The sequence below is a fragment of the Oryctolagus cuniculus genome, chromosome 15 (assembly GCF_964237555.1).
Source record: "Oryctolagus cuniculus chromosome 15, mOryCun1.1, whole genome shotgun sequence".
NCBI lineage: Eukaryota > Metazoa > Chordata > Mammalia > Lagomorpha > Leporidae > Oryctolagus > Oryctolagus cuniculus.
In genome coordinates, this window is record NC_091446.1 from 62,163,227 (window position 1) to 62,177,627 (window position 14,401).

Below are 14,401 nucleotides of genomic sequence, written 5' to 3' on the forward strand. Positions count from 1 at the left end.
TGGCAGGAGCCAGGTACTTATCCTGGTCTCCCATGGGGTGCAGGGCCCAAGCACTTGGGCCATCCTCCACTGCACTCCCTGGCCACAGCAGAGAGCTAGCCTGGAAGAGGGGCAACCGGGAAAGAATCTGGTGCCCCGACTGGGACTAGAACCCGGTGTGCTGGTGCCGCAAGGCGGAGGATTAGCCTAGTGAGTCGCAGCGCCGGCCATACATCACTTTTAATTACTAGAATAGTCAGTATAAAAAGCTAAGAAATAGGAGCAGGCCCCCTGGCATGTTTCTAACTCTACCATTAGGGGTAAGTCCGATTGAGCATGTGCCGAACTGTGCATCTCCTCCCTCTCTTATTCCCACTCTTACATTTAACAGGGATCACTTTTCAGTTCAATTTAAACACCTAAAAATTGTGTTAATTAAAGAATTCAACCAATGGTATTAAGTAGAACAAAAAAAAATACTAAAAAGAATAAAGTATTAAGTTGTTCCTCGACAATCAGGACAAGGGCTGATCAAGTCACTGTTTCTCATAGTGTCCATTTCACTTCAACAGGTTTCCTTTTAGGTGCTCTGTAACTCTGCTTTTCAGATAAAATAAATCTTTAATAAAAAAGAACAGGAATCCCTGTAAGGGGTGAGAGGAAGGGGATTGTGTTCTATACAATAAAATTTAGGAGTGTCCCTATGCAGAATATGTTACATATATGTTTCAATGATGTTTATTTATGTGTTTTCATTTATTTGAGAGAGAGAGAGAGCAGACACAGAAATTCTCTATATGTTCACCATGGCTAAGGCTGGGCTGGGCCAAGGCCAGGGGCCAAGAACTCAGTGCAGGTCTTGGTGTGGATAGCACCTGAGCCGTCACTGCTGCCTCCCAGGAGTGGCATCGGCAGGAAGCTGGAGGCGGGACTGGGACCCAGTGCTGTGAGATGGGATGTGAGTGTCTTAACTCCTAGACCCATGCTCGCCCTGGTGCGTTACACCTGCAGGGGGGACTCTGTCACTGGAGGGAGGCATCCCCGCAGAACTCGGAGCTTCCTGAACTGGGGATGTGGCTGATGTATGGAGCCTCGGACCGGGTTGGCCATGGTGATCCGGGCTTTGTTTACCTGTGCTTCCTGTGCGGGGTGCATGGCAGGTGCAGTCAGAGGGCTCTGAATGCATGGACCTGTGCCCAGGGTCGGCTCGGTGCTGACATTTTATGTGCGCTCCAGGACTCTTGCACGCCCCCCAGCGTCACCGGGTGAGGCGTTGGCTGTGGAGGCCGCAGACCTGTTAACGATGGCGCTGTAGTTTCCTCCTCGCCTTTCTCGGCCTCTGCTTCAGGTCTGTTTATGAGGCCCAGAAAGCAGCCTTGGCTCTGGGCCGAATGCTCTGCCCAGTTTGCTGGAAGGATGTGGAGGGGCATGAACGGGGCCGCTCCTGCTGTGGGTGCTCAGTGGGCCCGAGAGGGGCTTTCTCGGGTGCACCCACAGAACAAAGCGGGTGGGCACGTGGGCGGAACGGAGATGCGCTATGCTGCAGCTTTGGAAGAGGAGCGGCCCCATGTTGGGGGGTGGTGGTGGAAGGTGCCGCTGGCTTCTCCAGGAGTGGCTGTGCTTGCTGCTCTGTGTCCCCAGCCTGACCCCCAGGGCCTGGTGTCACTCAGTAGGTATTTGTTGAATAGGTGAACAAACCCAGCAAATATCTCTTTTTTAAATCTTACTATTTTCCATGCAATCTAGGTGAGCAGATCTTACTACTTTATAGCAATGAGGTATATGTGCTTGTACACAGACATGTGTAGATTAATTCATATCTAGTTATGCATTTCTTGAGATTTATTTATTTTTTTGAAAGAGTTAGAGAGGGAGAGACAGATCTTCTATCCACTGGTTTGCTCCCCAGGTAGCCTCAGTGGATGGAGCTGGGTCAATCTGAAGCCAGGAGCTTCTTCTGGGTCTTCCACATGGGTGGCCTGGGCCCAAACACTTGGGCCATATTTTACTGTTTTTCCAGGCACATTAACAGGGAGCTGGATCGGAAGTGGAGCAGCCGGGACTTGTACCAGAACCCATATGAGATGCCGGCACTGCAGACTGTGACTTTACCCATTATGCCACAGTGCTGGCCCCCAGTTATATGCTATTTTAAGATTTATTGATTTATTTGAAGTCAGAGTGATAGAGAAGAGAGAGAGAGAGAGAGAGAGAGAGAGAGAGAAATCTTCCATCTGCTGGTTCACCGTGCAAATGCTTACAACAGTCAGGTCTGGGCCAGGCCAAAGCCAGGAGTCAGAAACTCCATCCAGGTCTCCCATATGGGTAGCTGAAGCCCAAGCACTTGGACCATCTTCACTGCTTCCCCAGCGCATTGATGGGGGCTGGATGAGAAGCAGGAAGTAGCTGGGACTTGAGCCGACACTCTGATATGAGATGCAGGAATTGCAACCGGCGGCTTAACCCATAGCACGCCAATGCTCTCACCCTGGCTTATGTGTTTTAACGGCTTGTTTACTACTGCCTTCATCAGTAACTAATAACTGGGCTTGGATCAGCTTGTGCTTTTGTGTTTTTATTTCTAAGGCCAACACCTGATTTCTTTTTAAGGAAACATTTTGATGCAAGTAAAAATTAGATTGAAAACAGAACATGCGCTCCCGGTGCTCTGCACTGGCTCATCTCTCCCCAGCGAGCAGTGGCTGACCACCCCCGTGCCTGCTCACGTGCTCGAAATCTGAAATAACAGCACCTCGGGTCAGGGTGGGGGGCAGCACCCCCCAGGGATCATTAACCTTTGCAGCCGGGACGTCCCCCTCTGCTGTGAGTAGGGCCAGAGCCACGTACTGTGCCTGGGCTTGGAACGCACTGCCTTGGGGTGTGTGCATGTCCCTGGTGGCAGTGGCTTCCACACCTGTCCCCATTTCAAGCACTGGAAGTCCTTGTTAACATGCAGCTTTAGCCAGAAATCCACAGGTGCACAGCACAGGGAAAGTGGATCTGCTTGGCCTCCAATGTGGGTGGGCTCCCTAGGCTCAGCAGCACTCCCCCAGTGCCCCCCCCCCCCCACACACCGCCAGCCAGGGCCTCCACAGAGCCCCCGAGGCCCTGGAGAAGCAGCCTGCTCACATATACAGCCACGCCTGATTGTATTCTCAATGCTCACCCGTGTAGTGCATTCATACCTCTCTTCTCTCCTCTCCGGCTCGCTGTGTCCCTGCCAGGCTGGCCTCATCCGCACTGACAGCACCGACTACTTCATCGAGCCTCTGGAGCGGGGGCGGCAGGAGGAGGAAGAGGCCGGCGGGAGGACGCACGTGGTGTACCGCCGGGAAGCCGTGCGGCGGCCGTGGGCAGAGCCTCACGGGGACCTGCACAATGAAGGTAGGCTGTGGGCAGGGCCCGGAGCGCTGTCTCTCTGCACACCCCCGGGTGACCTCTGGCCTCAAGCTCCCAGTGCCTGGTCTCAGTCTTCTCGTAAAGCGGAACTGGGCCGTGTATACACCTGCTTCACCAGCAGAGAAACCCTGTTGGGTTTGAGGAGCTGCTACAAGCAGCTGGAGTTGGGGACCCAGTAGCCACGTGTATTGTGGTCTCGGCCTCTGGACTCCAGAGCTGGCTGTGTGTGTGTGTGTGTGTGTGTGTTGGGGGTGCTCAGCACTGCTCCTCCAGGCTATTTCTGAGCTAGGGCCAGGGTGGAAAAGCCGTGTTCTTTCCCGAGTCCTGTGGGATCCCCAGGAAGTTTGTTCTCAGGGAACTGGGAGGGAGGCTGCTTGGTGTCAGGGCATCAGGGTCAGCTTTGTGTCTAATAGAGCCTTGTATGGAATTTTATTTTAAAGAGTATTTATTTATTCAAAAGAGAGAGGGAGAGAGGGAGAGAGGGAGGGAGAGAGAAATCTTCCATCTGCTGGTTCACTCCCTACATGACTGCAATGGCCAGGGCTAGGCCAGGCTGAAGCCAGGAGCCAGGAACTCCATCTGAGTCTCCCAGATGAGTGACAGGGATCAAGCACTTGGGCCATCTGCCTCTGCCTTTCCTGGCACGTTAGCAGAGAGCTGGAGTGGAAGTATAGTGGCTGGGATGCTAACCCGTGCTCACATGGGATGCTGGTGTCACAGGCAGCGGCTTACCCTGCTGCGCCACAACGCCAGCCCTCGACACACCATGTTAAAGTCCTGCTTCTGGCTGTGTCTGCCGTGTGACCCCAGGCAAGTTCCTTAACGTTCCTGAGCCTCGGTTTCCTGGTCAGTCAAATGGGGGTGATCAGTGCTGTAGCCGTCGTGTGTGTATGTCAGTGGCAGTGTGTGTGCAAATCCCAGAATGCAGCCTGGCACACACGTGCGTGGCTGCTTGGTGAGTGGCAGCACTCATCTCGGTGTTGTCCCTGGGTGACCGCAGACGTGCTAGGGTGGGAGACCCCGAGGGCAGGGGCGCCCCTGCTCTGCAGAGAGAGGTGGTGCTCAGCACATGTGACTGAACAGGTGCAACGGTGGATGTGATGGGTGTGGGTCCTGGGCCCAGGGCCGACTTCAGAGTTTTCTCATGAAGCCCCTTTGGCGAGGAGGAGATGACGAGGCCCTGGACGGAACTGGGTGGTGAGTGGGCCACACCCTCACGCCAGGGCTCTATGGGGTGGGCCTAGTGTGACGGAATGCCTGGAAACCAGCTGTCCCTGCCCCAGTGCGACTTTGAAGCCGCAGCTTCTTTCCAGTGCCCCTCACTGGAGACCGGCGGAGGCGTCTGCAGGCCCTGGGGCTGAGGATCTCAGGCTGTGCTGGGGGGTGGGGGGGCACTGTTCCCTCTGCCACTGCTGGGAAGAGCAGCAGAGTCTCCTGGGGGCTCTGTGCATCTGAGGCTAGTTCGGAATCAAAAGGCCTACATCTCCTTCTTGAGCATAACCCTGGGAGAGTCCAGCTCCGTGGCCGTGACCTGGGAGCCAGCAGCCTCTCCTGGCCCATGGTCAGGGGCTGGTAGCTGAGTTCAGGCCCAGGGGAACAATGTGGTGGAAACTCCCAGGGGCCAGTGAGCGGGGCCAGGGCCAGGCCTGGTGCTGTAACCCTGTGCTCTGTTGTCTGTGGGCCTGCAGTGGCACCTCTCGGGCCGTGCCTGTCTCTGCTTAACATGCACCCTCGAGATGAGCGCGTTAGCCCAGCCCTTGGGCCTGCTTCCCTGCACATCGGGAGAGCCTCTGAGCCTGCCCGGCAGCCAGCAAGAGGCTTCTGAGGACTCTCCCTCAGCCTGGGCACCTGCTGGCCCTGTGCAGGTGTCCCCTGCCGTGGGCCCTCAGATGCTGGGATGCTCTGGGCTCTCCCTTTCCTCCACATGGGCTGGAAGGCACAAGACACCGCGTTGCCTCTGTGTCGCTCCTGTGGCCCCTCTCCCTGGTGTGGGGTGCCTGGCCTTCTGGAAGGCTCAGGGGCTCCATCAGATCAGCTCTCTAGCCCAGCTGTGGCTGTGAGGGACTTCCTGCCCTCCCGCCCTGGGCTCCACCTGGCAGGGGGTCTGTGAAGACTGAGGTTCAGCACTGCACCTGCAGCACGTAAACCCCCAGGCGCTGCTCAGCCCCTCTGGACGGCCCTTCCTCCTTTCTCCCAGGAACCTGTGGGCTGTGCTCACCCTTGGGTGTTGATGCCAGAACACAGATGCTGTTGCACAGAGAGGTGCTGGCCTCAGGGCTGAGTGGGAGCCAAACCCGCCAGGCTGTGGTCTCCCAGGGGCCAGCCGCCCTTCACACGTCCCCCCAGGCCGTCGGCCACGCGTTCATTCTTCCAGCCCTGGAGTCCGGTACTTTTTCCTCCGCACCACACACCGCCAGCCAAAGAGGAAATGAAAAGAAACGGCCGCCAAGCCCTGTGGCTGCCTGTCGCTCTGTCCTCAGACTGCCCCGGTACCATGTGGACGGGCAGCCTGGACGCAGAGCTGGGGTCTCTGCAGAGGCTCCTGTTCCTTCCCACCCCAGTGTGGCTAGAACCCCAGCAGACAGGCTTGTGCCTGAGTTTGCACCCACACGGGAGCTGCCAGGGGCTTCCCTCTGTACCCCCATGCCGGAGCAGGGCGCCCAGGGGCTTCCCTCTGTACCCCCGTGCCGGAGCAGGGCGCCCAGGGGCTTCCCTCTGTACCCCCGTGCCGGAGCAGGGCGCCCAGGGGCTTCCCTCTGTACCCCCGTGCCGGAGCAGGGCGCCTCCTGCTCCCCATCAGCTCCAGCTAAGGTGTTCCCCACCCGCCTCCCCCAGCTGGAGTGCTGGGGACGTCTTCTCTAGTTGGTCCCATGAGCGCCCTGGACATTGCTGTGTAGTTGGCGGGCTCTGGGGTGAGGGGGCTCCCTTTATCACCCATGGCCCATCCATCTCCTAGGGGTGGGTTCACCCCTGATTCAGGCTGGTGGGGTGGTGGCAGCGGCTTCATGTCCTCGGCCCTGACGCCTCTGTCCGGGGGGTCCTGGCTAACAGTGGATCAGTGACCACTCTTAGGAATCAGCGGCACAAGGGTGGATGGTGGCAAAGGCTCTGCAGCCTTCTTGAGGGACCCCTGCCCCCCATCCTCTCCCTGAGCTTTCCCCGCTTCCTGAGTACCCTCACTCCACTGCCAGTCTTCAGTGGGGCTGCGCTGGAAATGACTGACAACAGTTTAAGGTGGAAATGACTGACAATGAGTTAAGGTGGAAATGACTGACAGCAGTTTAAGGTGGAAGTGACTGACAATGAGTTAAGGTGGAAATGACTGACAACAGTTTAAGTGGAAATGACTGACAATGATTTAAGCTGGAAATGACTGACAGTAGTGTAAGGTGCTACCTTTATAAGTGGTCTTGCGTTTGGCGATGTCTCATACCATGGGCGTATTGTTTTATTATTTGAAAGTCAGATACATGTGCATACACACACACACACCAGATGGAGGCAGGGAGGAGAGATGAGATGAAATCTCCCATTTTCTGTTCATTCCCCAAATGCCCACAACATTTGGGGCTGAACCAGGCCACATCCAGGATTGAGGAGCTCCATGTGGGTCTCCCACATGGGTGGCAGGGACCCAGCTAGTTGAGCCATCCCCTGCTGCTTCCCAGGGCGCACATCAGCCGGAGCTGGACCTGGGGGTGGAGCCAGGACTAACTCAGGCATGCTGATGGGAGACGTGGGCATCCTCAGTGATGTCCCGACTGCTCTTTCAAAAGCCCCCCACAAAGCATGGGCTTTTCATTCAGACAGACCCGGGTGTGCTGCGTGTGTGACGTCTTTGAACCTCAGTCTGCTCACCTGTATGGTGGGCAGAGTTACCGTCAGGATTAGGTTGGATCAGGAGACGGGAAAACCATGGCCCGCTGGCTACAAGCAGCCTGCTGCCTGAATTTTGAAACGCTGTCCTATTGGAGCGCAGACACACACGCTGTCAACGCATGAGTGTACGTCCGCGGTTGCTATTGTGTTCCAACAGCACCATTAAGAGTCGCGACACAGACCGGGTGACTCAGAACCATGTCACCACCTTGAAATTTAGTGAAAAAGGTTTGACAGCACCTGGATTATGCAATGCCAGTCAGTACGTGCTAGCACAATAAGGAAACGTGTCACTTTTCCCCGGTGGGCGAAGCTGAGACAGTGAAGGCTGGGCAGCGGGCAGTGCCTGGGGGGGTCCGAGAGGTGCGGGTGGGTCCCCAAGACGCCTTGCGTGGGTCCCGTCCCCCTGTGCTTTTCTTTCTTTATGAAGACACCTCTGCCACCACCACTTTTGATTCTAATGCATCCTTGCGGGGCCGGGGGCAGGGAAGAGATCAGGGATTCTTCCTGCCCATTGTACAGGCGAGGAGATAGAGGTCGGGACACACAGGGAGACGGGGTGAGTGGTCCCTGGAACCCAGGTCCCTCATCTGGGCCGCTCTTCACTCCTCCACTACTCATTGCATCAAAGGCTCAGCCATGGCCTCCTGCTAGGAAGAGCGTGGAGCCCCTGTGCTGGTCTGGTGTGGCTCCTGGAGGCAGGGCGGGGTGTGCGTGGCGGGTTGTGGCGCAGTGGCGGCCTCTCACATGGGTCTCTCCTCGTCCTCTTCCTGTTCTGTTCCAGCTTTCGGCCTGGGTGACCTTCCCAACCTGCTGGGCCCGGTGGGAGAGCGGAAGCGGCGGCACGCCAGGCCTGGTGGCTACAGCATCGAGGTGCTGCTGGCGGTAGACGACTCGGTGGTGCGCTTCCATGGCAGGGAGCATGTGCAGAACTACGTCCTCACCCTCATGAACATCGTGAGTGCCCTGTGGCCAGGGCTGGGTGGGCCGGGTGGACTCTTGGGCCTGGTGTTTAGCAGGGAGGCCTTGGCTGGCTGAGCCCTGCAGTGACCTGTGTGTGCGTGCCTATGCTGAGCTGGCCACTGGCCATCGGGGACATAGCCTGTGCACGGTAGCTTCCGTGTGTGGACACATTCAGAGTCTGGCTCAGGCCTGGCCTGGGGTCTCTTCCCTGAGACTTGGCACCTGGAGGTGGATGCCCAGTCCCAGGCTGGCGAAGCTGGCGGTCTCTGCAGGGGTTCCCAGAGCCCCGGCCTAGGCCTTGGCTGTTCCCAGAGACCAGACAGGCAAGGGGAATAGGACCAGGTGCAGATTTGAGACTGGGGTGAAGCAGAGAGCCCTTGCCTGGCCCAACATGCTGGTGTTGCTGGTGGCTGTGCCTGCAGAGACATGGAAAGGCCAGTTTCCCAAGAAAAATTAGAAATGAAGTTTCTCAAAAAAGGGTTCAAGATTTTAAGTCCTATGAAAACTCTGAATTTTTTTTTTTTTTGACAGGCAGAGTGGACAGTGAGAGAGAGAGACAGAGAGAAAGGTCTTCCTTTGCCGTTGGTTCATCCTCCAATGGCCGCCGCGGCCAGCGCGCTGCGGCCGGCGCACCACGCTGATCCGAAGGCAGGAGCCAGGAGCCAGGTGCTTCTCCTGGTCTCCCATGGGGTGCAGGGCCCAAGCACTTGGGCCATCCTCCACTGTACTCCCTGGCCACAGCAGAGAGCTGGCCTGGAAGAGGGGCAACTGGGACAGAATCCTGCGCCCCGACCGGGACTAGAACCCGGTGTGCCAGCGCCGCAAGGCGGTGGATTAGCCTAGTGAGTCACGGCGCCGGCCAAAACTCTGAATTTTTTAAGTGTTGGAATCAAAGAAAACCTATGAAAACACAGCTGTGTGCCACATCCGGCCTGCAGGGAAGCCCCTCACAGTGAAGCGGCAGAGGGGAGGTCAGGAAGGGAAGACGCGAGAAAGCAATGGATGGCAGGACCCTCCCCCTTTGTCTTCTGGGCAGACGCCTGGGCAGGTGGCTCTGGGAAGGATGGGACCGATCTGGTGGAGTGGGGCGTGGTGGGACCAGCACAGGCCTGGGCCAGACGCTGGCAAGGTGAGCAGGCCCCCAGGAGAAGGCAGGTGATGTGCTGGGTTCAGACCCCACGCAGCACGCAGGGCTGCTGGGTAATGCCACATCCACACAAGGCAGCAGGGCAGGTGCCCGTCAGCTTGAGTCTGTGCCGGTGGCCAGGCTAATGGCTCATCATGAACCTTCACCTGGGATGCGAGAGAAGGAGGCCAGAGGGAAACTGGCGCCTCCATAGAGCTTGAGTGGCACCCGTCTCCGAAGCCAGGGGCTCGGGTCCCACACCGACACAGCTAGGCACCTCGGGCCTGTTGGGAGAGGATGAAGAAATTGGTTAGCGGCATTCTGTACCAGCCACAGGATGACTTCCTGGGGCCCGGGCAGGGACAGAGCCAGCTTACCCTCCGTCTAGGAGCAGTGTGCGAGCCTTGAAGAGACTCTGCCCCTTCCTGCCTTCGTGACCTTGGGCATGTTACTGATCCCCCTGGGTTTCCCCTGCCGCCCCGGTAGAGTGGCATGTGGGGCTCTGGGGGGCGTTACCAGAGGGCCAGGTGCAGAGCAGGGCCCCGTCCTGAAGCTCAGCAGTCGGTGGTGATGCACTTCTGGGCACTGCTGGGAGCAGCTGATCTGATGATGGCTAACATGGCTGGGCCTGCACCTCAGGTGCTGTGGCTGCCGGGACGGGGCTGCGTGAGCTTCGCGGGGGGACCTGTGGGACCTGCGTTGTTCAGGGCTCTTTAGAAAAGTCTCTTCTTCCTGCTTCTAAGATTTCCTTTTTTAATTTGAAAGGCAGAGAGAGAGAGAAAAACAAAACACCCGAATTCTGACCAAGTTCTCTGCAAGGCAGAGCCTGACCACCAGCAACACGAGGCCAACTCCTATCCTCATAGCTCTGTGGTCAGAGGCAGAAGAAGCCTTCCCACCAGTTCCCAGACAAAATTCCTGGGGCAAGACTCTGATTGGTCTGATGTGGTCACGTGACTGTCCTTTGGCCAATCACCATGTCAGGGAAAGAGTTTTCCAAATGTAGGGAGGGATATGGCCCCCGGGAAACCATTCTGAGGTGGATGGACACCCCAGCTTGTCTCTGCTGCAAAGTTTAACCGCTGGGGGGAGCCGCTGCCATTTGGTTTGTCGTGAAGGTTAGATAAGTGTGAAGTCAGCACGGTGCTGGCAGGGTGAGCACTCCGTCCCTGCATTGGTGCCATCAGCTGGCTTGGTGTCCTGGGTAAAGCAATGTGTGCTTGAGTCTGTGACGGCGACTTCCCGGATGGGCTGCGGCCCCGACGGTGCACGGTGCAGTGTCCAAAGCCTGTGGGTGGTGGGCAAGCATGGGAGAGAATGGTGTCTGTGACAGAGCCCTTGGAAAGGAGCAGAGGGCAGATTCCTACCCACACTGCCAGCACCTGCCACAGGCGGGAGCGAGGCTCGGCGCCACAGGCTCCCTGGGAAGTCTGGCCCGGGGCCTCCTTGTGTGGGTTCTTGCTGTCCTGGCCCGTTAGCCTGGTGTGTGGTTGCTGCCTCCTGGAGCTGATGGGGGAGGAGAGAATGCTGGAGTGGAGCACACACCCCCCCACCCCTGGAACGCTTGACCACCCAACCAGATTCTGTAACTCGCAGGCCCAGCCCCAGACCACACAGCGGAGGAGGAATCCTGTTAGCCAGAGCCAGGGTGGGCCCCTGGGGCCAGCAAGTGGGGAGCAGGAGCAGGGGCCAGAAAGGGGAAGGGAAAGGATGCCCAGGGGATTGTGCCGATCCTAGAACAGCCCTGAGCAGAGCCAAGGGGTGGCGGGGGGCAAGGACTGCATTCCCCCCTCCCTTGCCACCTGCTGCTCCCTTTTCTGGGTTCTGGCTGGGAGCCCGGGTGTGAGACGGCATCCAGGGTGGGGAGTGGTCGAGGATGAGTAGCCGAGAAAGACCACAGAGCTTGTGTGCTGCTCTGGTCTTTCAGAGAAACCCAGGGCTACCCCTGTTGAACAAATCCTCTTGCTCAGCTTTTTGGATGACTCGTAGTGGCCGAGGTGTCAGGAGATTCTGGGAGAGTGCAAGAGCTGCAGGACAGGACAGCCTCAGGCCCATCGGGATGCCCCTCCCCCCGGCCCTGCTGGCCTGTGCTTGGTGGGAAACGGGCACCCCAGGTCCTCACACTTCCTTCTCTTAGGACCAAAGAATACCGGGACCCTTTCTTCCCTCCTGTGGAAGAGTGGCTCCTGGGGGCTCCCCTGGAGTCACTGGTGTGACTTCCAGGTTGGCCTGGGCCTGCCTGGTGCGTGGGGGTGAGGTGAGGCAGGGGCTGTTCCCAGCAGGCAGGCACCCAGAAGGAAGGGCCACCACACACAGGACACAGAGAAGAAAAGGCAGCCTCTGCCCTTGGAGTGCCCACTGCTGGGTGCCCAGGACAATGGCCAAGGGCATCACTGGAGGAGCGTGAGAGCCAGACTCCATAAACGGGGCTTCATTTACTTAAGTCTCCCAGGGGCCCCGTGAGAGGTCTGCGTGTCCTCAATGCCCTTGCACAGAGCCGGGCTGTGGAGGCTGGCGGTGACTGCTGGGCTTCCATCTGGCCAGGGTGGGCTGGAATCAGGAGTTTCCAGGGAAAACCCTGCCTGAGGCCTTCCCCAGGGAGCTGCTCTGTGTTCTCCCTTGCTCTCTTCACAGCCTCCAGCAGGCGGGGGAGGAGGAGAGGCTGCGGGAGGCTGTGCGGGGCTGGCTTCAGCTCCTGGCTGCCTTGTCCTGTAGTATAGGGGAGAGAGGGGCTCGGCTTCCGGAGTGGCTGCCTTACAAAACTGCAGGCCCTGCCCTTGCAGGTGAGCTGCTGGGCCTCGGACACCCTCTCCCTCCCCGAGGGGCAGCAGCTTCCTGCCTATCGTGTGGGCGCTTTGACTTCCCTGCGATGCTTGGAGCATGGACCCCCATGGGGGTTCCCAGAGCCACTGAAAACGGAAGCCCTCTCATTTCTCGGGCCAGGGCAGGATCAGGGGAAGATATCTGGTTCCTAGGACAGATGGCTCCGCTGTGCTAACCCAGGGAGGAGGGGCTGGAGGCCGCTGATGAACCTCCGAGAATGATGAGATGAGGCCCCCGCACTGGCTCTGAGGGTGTCGGGGCAGCTGTGTTGTGCTGCCTCCCGCCTTCTTTCCCATCCACCCAGGGACAAGCTATGGATACTCCTGCAGCTGCAGACAGGTGCAAGGCCCCACCCTCATCCCTCCCTGGATGGACTTGTGTTTCCCTGTGCCTCAGTTTACCCATCTCTACCATGTCCCTTTCCTTGAGGCTTCTTCAAATCCCAGGACTGGGGTACCCGTGAGTCCCTTACAACTTGAGGGGGATCATTCTTTTCAGCACCTAGTGAGCACCTGCTATGTACCGAGCGTCACAGGCAGACTGTTGTAAGAAGCTTTGATCTGGCTGCAAAACCAACCCTGGTGCCCTGGATTGAAGAGGGAACATGGGGGATGGAGCAGAAAGAGCTCAGAAGGAGAGAAAGGCTTTCTAGAGGCAGGCAGAGCTGAGCCAGCCTTGAGGAGAGGAGGGCTGGGCAGGGCGGGTGCAGGCTGAGCGTGGTGATGGCAGCAGGGCTGTGGAGGCAGGAAGGAGGGTGCGGGTGGCAGAGGCTTTGCTGTGAGCTCCTGGGACTTTAGCTGTGGCAGGGAGGTGCGTGAGGCAGCAGCTCCATGCCTGAGGAGCAGCTCCATGGTGGATCCCAGCTGCATTGCGGGGAGGAGAGGATGGAGATAGGGGCTGGCTAGGGCTGCGATGGGCCCAGTGGAGAGGCCCCGGAGGGAGGGACTGTCCACCACTGCTTGTCTTTACAGTGTGGTCTTACGCCAGCTGCAGAACTGAGCACCCTGCACATGGCTTACACAATCTTTACCACGCAACTTTGGATGGCCAGATCCTCTTAACCTCTGCAGCCCAGGGGCCGAGGGACCGGCTCAGGTCGGCCCTGCCCCTCAGCATTCGAATCTGGATCTGAAGGATTCTGATCTTGTTTCTCCTCCCCGGCTGCGGTGGCAGAGCCTGGGACCAGGCAGGCTGGGCAGGCAGGAGGCTGCAGACCCTGGGCTGTGGGGAGGGAGCTGGGAGGAGCACAGCCCCTGTCCGGGAGAGCCTCTCTCTGAGATAGGCTCGGGTGGAGTCAGGCTCCCGGGACTTCTCCCTGGGCACCTTGCTGCTGGGCCTGGCTCCGCCAGCTGGGGCCCTCTCCTTGCCTGGGGATGAGGACCCCCGTGGACATGGAGATACTGGGGTCCTATTAGGGCCTAGAGTTGGAACAGAGGGAGGGGGAAGAACACAGTCTGCAGCCAGAAGCTTCCGCTCTGTGTTTTCTTGGGGACCCCTCTTGGCAGCCGACCTGGCCCCCTCTGCTCCCCATGCTCTCCTGCCCAGCTGCTGGGGCAACACTGGTGGCCGCCTGTGCCAACAGTCGCGTCCTCCCAGCTCCAACCTGCCCATCCCGAGGCCTGTGCAGAGGGACTAGCTCAGCACCCCTTCTTGGCCCCGGGAGGTTTGGGGTGCATGGGAGGGTGGGGCCGTCAGCGCCGGATGTGTGTGAGAGCCATCATGAAGGCTGCCGAGAGCACCGCACAGACGGCTTCCCAGATGAGCGGACGGCGCTGCCTGCCCTCTTACTCCTGAGAGAGCTGCGAGGCAGCCTGTCCGCCTGCCCCAAGATCACGGCTCCTCCTCTTGGTCTTTTTCTCATCTGTCCCCCAGAACCTTCCACTGCTCTTACTAAAAGCAAAAATGTGTTTGCTTGAAGACAGCGATTTTTAAAAAGATTTATTAATTTGAAAGGCAGAATTATGGAGGAGGAAGAGACAGAGAGACAGAGAGAGAGAGAGGTCTTCCACCTGCTGGTTCAGTCCCCAAATGGCTGCAACAGCCAGGACTGGGCCAGGCCAAAGCCAGGAGCTTCTTCCAAGTCTCACATGTGGTTGCAGGGGCCCAAGTACCTGGACCCTCTTCCACTGCTTTCCCAGGCATATTAGCAGGGAGCTGGATTGGAAGTGGAGCAGCTGAGACACGAACAGGCTCCCATATGGAATGCTGGCACTGCGGATAGCGGCTTAACCA

General features: G+C 58.3%; 1 protein-coding gene across 6 annotated transcripts in view; it reads left to right on the plus strand.

Annotated features, from left to right (window-relative positions):
• Positions 1-14,401, plus strand: part of ADAMTS14 (ADAM metallopeptidase with thrombospondin type 1 motif 14) — an 83,551-nt gene that overhangs the window by 31,426 nt on the left and 37,724 nt on the right. For all 6 annotated transcript variants that reach the window (XM_051823819.2, XM_051823814.2, XM_051823815.2 and 3 more), the window contains exons 3-4: positions 3,204-3,363; positions 8,042-8,214. In XM_051823819.2, coding sequence (XP_051679779.1) covers positions 3,204-3,363; positions 8,042-8,214 — 333 coding nt within the window. The remainder of the gene's footprint in view (positions 1-3,203; positions 3,364-8,041; positions 8,215-14,401) is intronic.